Below are 8,175 nucleotides of genomic sequence, written 5' to 3' on the forward strand. Positions count from 1 at the left end.
GTTCATATTTGCTTTTGTATTGGTGTTTGAAGTTGAGTATAAAAATTGCCACTTATGTATCAAATATTTTACAGGTATAAAATCAGCTGAAATTTAACTAGTAATTTAAAGACTTTAACTTGAGAAAAAATGATTGTATGGTAAAATTTTGGACATTCAGATAATTGTAGGTGGCAGTTATGTTTTAAGAAGTTCATTAAAGTAATACAAAAAGCTTACCCCATTTGAGAACAATATGATTAAACAAAATTTAAGTAAATTGCCTACAACTACTGAACTTTTCACGCTGACAGATATTTCACATTAGACCAGAAGTACTGCACCACTTTGAACATGTGAATTAATGAGGGGTGTGTGTGTGTGTGTGTGTGTGTGTGTGTGTGTGTGTGTGGAGTGATAAGTGGAGAATGTGGAGGAAACTTATGAAAAGAACAGATTAAATTTAGCAAAGTCTAATTTTTGAAAGTTTTATTACTCTAGATATATGAAATTTTACAATTGATGTTTTGCTTTATTGAATACATGTATTCATTAAAGAAAATTGCTGATAGATCATGGTCTATGTTCAGAAAAACCTCTCATTCTAAGATGCTTTCCTTATTGAAGAAGGAGACGTGTAATGGCTCATCAGTGTCTTAAAGGTACCATGACAATAACAATAATGTTAAAATATCACAGAATATACAACATGTTAAGAATCGTATTATTTTTTATTAGAGCTGTGAATATCAATGGTTAGGTTTGTATTTAGCACATTCACTTAGAAGTTTAAAGGAGAAAGGGTAAACGAAAATAATACACTGCACTGTTTGGTTACACTGCACTGTAACCACATTAAATGTTCTACAAGTGATGCCAGATAGTACTCCATGGTTGCCGTGTTACTGTATCCTAGTGTTTCATAGAATCTATTGATTTAGGAATGAACTGATCAAGCTTAAGAAGGAGGGATTTAGACCAGAGATGAGAAAATTGTTTTAAAATGTAATAGCAACTGAATAAATTCACAAAAATACAAGCAAAGTAAATGATGATCGGGCAACCTGTTTAACAAAACACATGACTGAGGGAGGAACAACATTAGCATGTGTTTATCCAGTGCTGTTTATTTAAATCCTCCCTCAATTTTCATGAGATTGAATTTCTGCACTCAAATATTATAAAATAAATTTGCATGCTATCTTTTGTACCTTAAAGCTTTTTGCCTTTTACTTTCCAGGATTGAAGTGTGTATGTCTTTTGTGTGACTCTTCAAACTTCACCTGCCAAACCGAAGGAGCATGCTGGGCTTCAGTTATGCTAACCAATGGAAAAGAACAGGTGACCAAGTCCTGTGTCTCTCTCCCAGAATTAAATGCTCAAGTCTTCTGTCATAGCTCTAACAATGTCACCAAAACTGAATGCTGCTTCACAGATTTCTGCAATAACATAACACTACACCTTCCAACAGGTAAGGGGTTTACCTTTGTTCATTCCAATTTAATTTTATTCTTGGGAAATCATAAACATGATGGAAATTAACCTAGTTTATGTTTTAAATAAGAAAACTTGTTTTACAGTTCTCTCACTTTTTTTTGTGGGGAAGGGACTGGAAATATTCTCTAGAGCCTCGCTAAGGTTTTTTTGTTTTGTTTTTTAAATTGCACAAGACTGTCAAACCATTGACATCATCATTACAATTCTGAAGAAATTTGTCCACATGAAATGTATTTTTGGAAGTGATTAATGGACCTAAAGTAAAATGTATATTTTTAAAGGAAGTACGTTGGAATGTATACCAATGAGAAAAAAAGACAAAGAGCAAAACTAAAAATAATAGATTCTCAACTTTTATGGAGACAGAATTGTTTTTTTATGGGTACTTTCTGCTCAGCTTCTTTACCCACATTCAAGATGAGAGCACTCATTAGCAGAAAGACAGGTAGAATGGAATTTGACCCTTCATTATTGTTCAGATATGTTTCTGTCTTTCCCTCAATTTCATGGTACTTATTTCAATTTACATAATACTGAAAACCTTAATCTCGCCTTTAATCAGTAATTTGGAATCTGAAACTTTGGGGGATATTAAAGGGCAAGTAATTCAAATTAAAAACTAACTTTTGACATAAAAATGTTGTTAGTGAATCTTCTTCAATATTTATTTATACAGTAAGAATTCATTGTTTATTGATGTGCTACTATCTCTACACAGATCCATACTCTTCCTTATAAATTAACATTGTAAGGTACTGTTATCCAATTTCAGGTGTTCATATGTCATCTTATCCATATTTCATTATAATATTTTAACCTACTTTTAAACTAAATTAGCTGCCTCTTTTTTTTTTATTTTTTATTAAAGAACATTTATTTTATGCAGAACCTTGGAATCATTACCACAAATGAAAAACTGGTTTACTTGCCCTAAATAGAAGATAACTACATAAATAAGCACAAAAGCATTTCTACTGCATTTCAAGTATATATTTTGTATTTTTAAATAGAGAATAAAGAGGTGTTGAAGACATACTAGTGTGAAATGAGGTTTTTTGATACATAATCAGAAAAACTAAGAGAACTAGAGAAGAAATCATTATGTGATTCAGTGTTATTTACTATCATGTTTGGTTTTCCATTCCAGTTCATCTCAAGAATCCTTAAAATAATGTTATGTATCACTGCTGGTACTTATCCAACTCTTTGGAAAACACTATTCTGAGGCATTACGTACATATTGCAACCTCAGAAGGCATACTTGACGTATTTCATCCCTCAAGGCTACTTGCAGTCTTTCTTTTTGAACCACACTTATTCTCTGTCTCAGATTCCATAGATTCCTTGGTTTAGTAGTGATCTGATATCTATTCTGGACACCCTAAAGTGAAGTCTCCTATATTTGATGCTTGTCTTACCCATGACCAAGATTCAAAAAATTAAGGAGAGGAACAGAAGTCTCCGCATTAGTATGTGACAGTGGTCCCTTTAATATCTTCTCAATAATGAATTATCCACAAGACCACATTCTGCCAGTCAGTAGCAGTACAAGACAGTATTTTGACTGCAACAAATGGAATTTAAGGACCCAGCGGTTCATATGCAGGTGGGCAAGTTAGAGGTAGTTAATGCTGCTGGAATGTAGGGCCTTCCCAGCCCAACTATAAACTTAGCCTAACTACTAAGTAGACTATTCTAGTCTCAAGTCTAGTCGGGAACCAGCCTTTCCTTTTTTAAAAACTAATTTTATTGAGATATAAGTCAGATATAATGAAGCACACACATTTGAAGTGGACTGTTGGATGAGTTTTGACACACACGTGCACCTACGTAACCACTACCATATTTCCATTACCCCATGATGATCTGTCAGTCCCCACTTTCATTAGAGCTAGATGGCTGATCTGTTTCCCATCGCTGTAGATTAGATTTATTTTTCCTAGAGTTTCACATAAATGGAGTCCAATGGAACATATTATTTTGCCTTTGGTTGCTTTCACTCAGCATGTTTTTGAGATTTATTCATGTCGAGTGAATCAGTAGCTTGTTTTTTAACAGTGGTTAATAGCCCACTGTATGACTATACTGCAGTCGTTTTTTGTTTGTTATTTGTTTCTTTATCTATTTATTCATTGATGGGCAGTTAGCTTTTTTACATTTTGGCACTGTTATTAACAATAAGCTGCTCTGAACATTCATGTGCAAGTCTTTAGGTATGTTTTCATTTCTCTTGAGAAAATAACCTGAGTGGAATTGCAGGATTATATATAAATATACGCTCCCAAATAGTTTTCAAACTGTTTATACCATTTCACAACCACAGCAGAAATGTATGATAGTTCTAGTTAGTCCATATTCTTGCCAACACTTGGTATAATCAATTTTTTTTTTAATGTTAGCATTCAAGTGATTGAATAGTGGTATTTTATTGTAGTTTTAATTTTCATTTCCCTGATAACTAATAATGTTTAATTTTTTTACATGTGCATCTAGGACATTTATGTATTTTCCTTTATAAATTATCAAATCTTTTGCACAAGTAAAAAATTGTTTTACCTTATGGTTGAATTGAAGAATTCCTTATATAGTCTGAATATGTCCTTTCTCAAATGTGTGTATTATAACTATTTTCTACTATTCTGTGGATTGCTGTCTTGTTTTCTTGAAGGTGTCTTTTGCAGAGCAGGAGATTAAAATTTGATGAAGTCTATTTTATTTTTAAATTATTATCATGGTTCACTGTTTCATGTCTTAATTGAGGAGTCTTTATCCAAAGATAATAAATATATGTTTATATTTTCTTCTATAAATTTTAACATTTCAGATTTTTACATTTAGGTCTATGTTCAGTTGCACTTTAACTTTTGTTATTTTATAAGGTTAAAGTGGAGTTTTATTTTTTTCTGAATGGATACAAAGTTTTTCCAGTATAATTTATTAAGAAATATTTCCTTGCAATTACCCTGGCACTTTGAAAATAAAGTGATCATATATATGTGGGTATATTTCTGGCCTCTTCTGTTTGAGTGTTCTGTATGTCTATACTTATTAAGTATTAAAATTAGGTCTTATGACCACTTCAAGTTTTTTTTTTTCAAAATTGATTAGGCTATTTTAAGTCCTTTGCTTAAACTTTAGAATCAGCTTGACAATTTTTATAAAACACATGCTGAGATTTGGATTAGATTGAATTGAATGTATACATTAATTTAGAGAAAACAGTCATGTTAACAACAATAAATATTTTGATCAATGAACGCACTATGTTTTTCCATTTACTTGCTTTTTCTTTAATTACTCTTAGTGGTGTTTTGTAGTTATTAGAGAACAGGTCTTATACATATTTCATTGAATTTGTCTCTTAAGTATTGAATATTTTTGGATGCTATTGTGAATGGTATTTTATTTTTAAAGGATAAAACTCCACAGACAGAGTGCGGTCTCCTCTCAGAGGCAGAGAGTGAGAGGGACAGTGAGAAGGACAGCAAGAGAGGGACAGAGTAAAGGCACTGAGAGAGTCCATGAATGGTATTTTAATATCTCAATTTCTAAATGTTAATTGCTAGTATATAGAAATTAATTTTTTTATATCCACCTTATTTTTCTATAAGCTTGCCAAAATAACTTATATTAGTTCTAGTAGCTTTTTTTACTGGATTTTTTGGGGAGGCATTTTTACATAGACAATCATCTGTGAATACGGACAGTTTTACATTTTCCATTCTGATCTGTATCTATTTCATTTCCTTGTCTTGCCTTTTTTCACTGTCTAGGACTGCCAATAGGATGAATAGGAGGTATGAGAGTGAAGTTCCTTGCCTTTTTCATGGTCATAGGAGGGATGCATTCAGTCTTTTACCATTAAGTATGATGATAACCGTAGGTTTTTTTTGTAGATGCCTGTTATCATTTGAGGAAATTTACTTTTATTTCTAGTTTAGGAGAAAGTTTTTATTGTGAATAAATATTAAAGTTTTCAAGTATTTTTTATGAATTTATTGAGGTTATCACATAATTTTTCTTTTTTTAGCCTATGTAATCATATTTATTGATTTTCATATATTACTTATAACAGGGAAGATATGTGTTGTCTAGCCAGTAATTAATATCTACAAAAACATCCTATGTGCTTTTAATTTAATTCAAATTTCTTTTCTTAAAATTTGACGCAGCAATTGCACTTCTGGGTATTTATCCAAAGAAAACCAAAAGAATAATTCGTAAAGATGTATGCACTCCAATATTCATGGCTGCACAATTTACAATAGCCAAGATATGGAAGCAACCTAAATGCCCATCAACAGATGATTGGATAGAAAAATTATGGTTCATATATATAATGGAATATTACTCAGCCATTAAAAAAAAAGAAATCCTACCATTTACAATGACATGGATGGACCTAGAGGTTCTCATGCTGAATGAAATAAGTCAGACAAAGATAAATACCATATGATTTCACTTATATGTGGTATCTAAGGAATAAAAAAACAAACTAATCAAAAACAGACTCACAAATATAGTGAACAATTTCATGATGGACAGGTTGGGGGGTTTGGGGGGTTGGGAAAATGGGGCTAAGGGTTAAAGAAGTACAAATTAGTAGTTGATAGTTGGGCACGGGGATGGGGAGCACAACAGAGGGAATGCAGTTAGCATTAATATGATGGCTAGGTGGAGGGCCAAGGGAGCGAAGGTGAAATTGGGCGGATCATTTTATGAACTATATAAATGTCTAACCAATGTACTATATACTTGAAACTAATTTAAATAAGTAAATAAATTTTAAAAAAGGTAAGAATGTGTTTCATTTAGTGACGTTGTATGGTAAATTGTCATTAAAGTGAATAGGACTGCATGTGTAGTCATCTCGTGGCAGGGTGTTCTCTCTGTGAAGCAGCGCTGAATCATTATTAGCTGTATTTGGAACATCAGCTATTTGGAGAGGCGTTGGGAACCTCCAGGCTGAACACTGACATAGCCAGTGCCAAGAACTCCATTGTTTCCATGTCATCAGTGAATGTGATGGCTATCCCCTACTCTGCCTAGTAGGGATTTATCAATTTTAAATATGAGCGCATATATGTAAAATATATGAGTGCTCTGATAAATACTGTGACATTCTACAGAACTAATACTCTGCATCACTTTCATGGGCAAAAGAAGGAAAGGTTGTGAGGTGACCAGAATAGATTGGAGAAAATCTGAGAGTTCTCTTCGAGGTTCCAGCTGAAAGCCAAGTGGATCCTTGCCTCTTCGGCTCATTCATTCATCACCCCAGACTGTGGGGCCATTTTTGGATAGCTGTCTTGATGTAAGTGTGGCAACTTTTATCATATTTCAGCTGGCCCTCTTGTGTCCTTAGATCCTGTGTATAATGTTTGGGCTCTTGCTTCATTTCTTTGTGACAAAGTTCCTGCCTTTTCTCTCCTATCCTCTCCCTGCAGGTTCCCTAGTAACCTGGCAATTGAAGAACTGTGGGCACTCACTCTCACCCTCCTAAAAATCCTCTTACGTGTTTGCCTACTAATTCCTAAAGTTTTAGACTAGTGACTTTCATAAATGTTTCCACTGTAACACAGAAAGACATAAATTTTACATAATTTCTCCCAATCTGCATTCACACACAACCAAAAGAAGAATTTTACAAAATATTCTTACCCTTAAAAGTTGTGAGGTACTCTATGCTCTTTCATTAAATAAAAACGTGCTCAGACCCCACTAATAGATTATGTTTGCAGTTTAAGAAACACCATTGTAGTTAATATTTAAAATGTAGTGATTTTAAATGAAGCAAGGACATTTATTATTTTAATTTACTATTAAAAAATCTATTAAGAATCTAATTACTATTTTAATTTCAAATGTTTTTCTTTTAAATGGCCTTTTGAAAAACCTTCTTATCCATTCATTTTTAATACTAAGTTGGATTAGATTTATCTAATTAATTCAGATCTTTGTAAATAATATTTGATATAAAGCCTATTGAATTCAGTCACTTGCCCTTAAAAAAATACTTGCTTTGACACTGCATGTGGGTTTAATTTTTAGGAGTTAAGTTTTTTTGATAAAATTAACTTTATAGCTTGGTAGAAATATAACATTAGAAAACTTGCTCCCTTTCCTGAAACTTATTGAAGTAGATATCTTTGATGTCACTGGAGTAACCTTCCAAGTTCAACTGTTATCATAAATAGTTAGAGGTTTTTTTTCTATGTAAAACTTGAAAGAAAACAGTTTTTACAAACAGCCATTTATTTGACTAGTGCTTTGAGTTCATGTCTCTACTAATAGCAAATATATTATTATTTTCTCAAAACAAATATAGTACTGAATATTTCAAAGTTAAATATAGACTATGCAAATCAGTTAAATAAGAGAAACGTATATACTTTATATAGTGTGCCCTGTCTAATTTCATCTTTCTGTTTACTTTTAAACCAGATAAGAATAGCTATCTTACATTCCAAAAATATCTGCCCACCTTTCTAGATGCTACTTTTCTTGCTCTGACTCCAGTGAACTTTGATCTAGTATTCCTGGGCATCGTCATATTTCCTGCACAATAACTCATGCAGATTGTCCACTTTCAGTTTCCTCTGAAATTAGGAGAGAAGCCATATTGGTGGGAAAAAATCACCTTCAAAAATAAACATATTCTTAACTCTTCAAGAATATTTCATTTAAAAAATAAAATAT

At 32.4% G+C, this 8,175-nt stretch overlaps 1 protein-coding gene across 3 annotated transcripts in view; it reads left to right on the forward strand.

The window, feature by feature from the left end:
- The first annotated feature begins 1,220 nt into the window (after positions 1 to 1,220).
- Positions 1,221 to 8,175, forward strand: part of ACVR1C (activin A receptor type 1C) — a 37,348-nt gene continuing 30,393 nt past the window's right edge. For 2 of the 3 annotated variants that reach the window (XM_011359130.2, XM_011359135.2), the window contains exon 1: positions 1,222 to 1,450. In XM_011359130.2, coding sequence (XP_011357432.1) covers positions 1,297 to 1,450 — 154 coding nt within the window. In that variant the 5' untranslated portion in view covers positions 1,222 to 1,296. Of the gene's footprint in view, positions 1,451 to 8,175 lie in introns of all 3 variants that reach the window. The other variant, XM_011359124.1, reaches the window with a different exon arrangement.

Source organism: Pteropus vampyrus, unplaced genomic scaffold, assembly GCF_000151845.1.
Source record: "Pteropus vampyrus isolate Shadow unplaced genomic scaffold, Pvam_2.0 Scaffold2, whole genome shotgun sequence".
In the NCBI taxonomy this organism is placed as follows: Eukaryota; Metazoa; Chordata; class Mammalia; order Chiroptera; family Pteropodidae; genus Pteropus; species Pteropus vampyrus.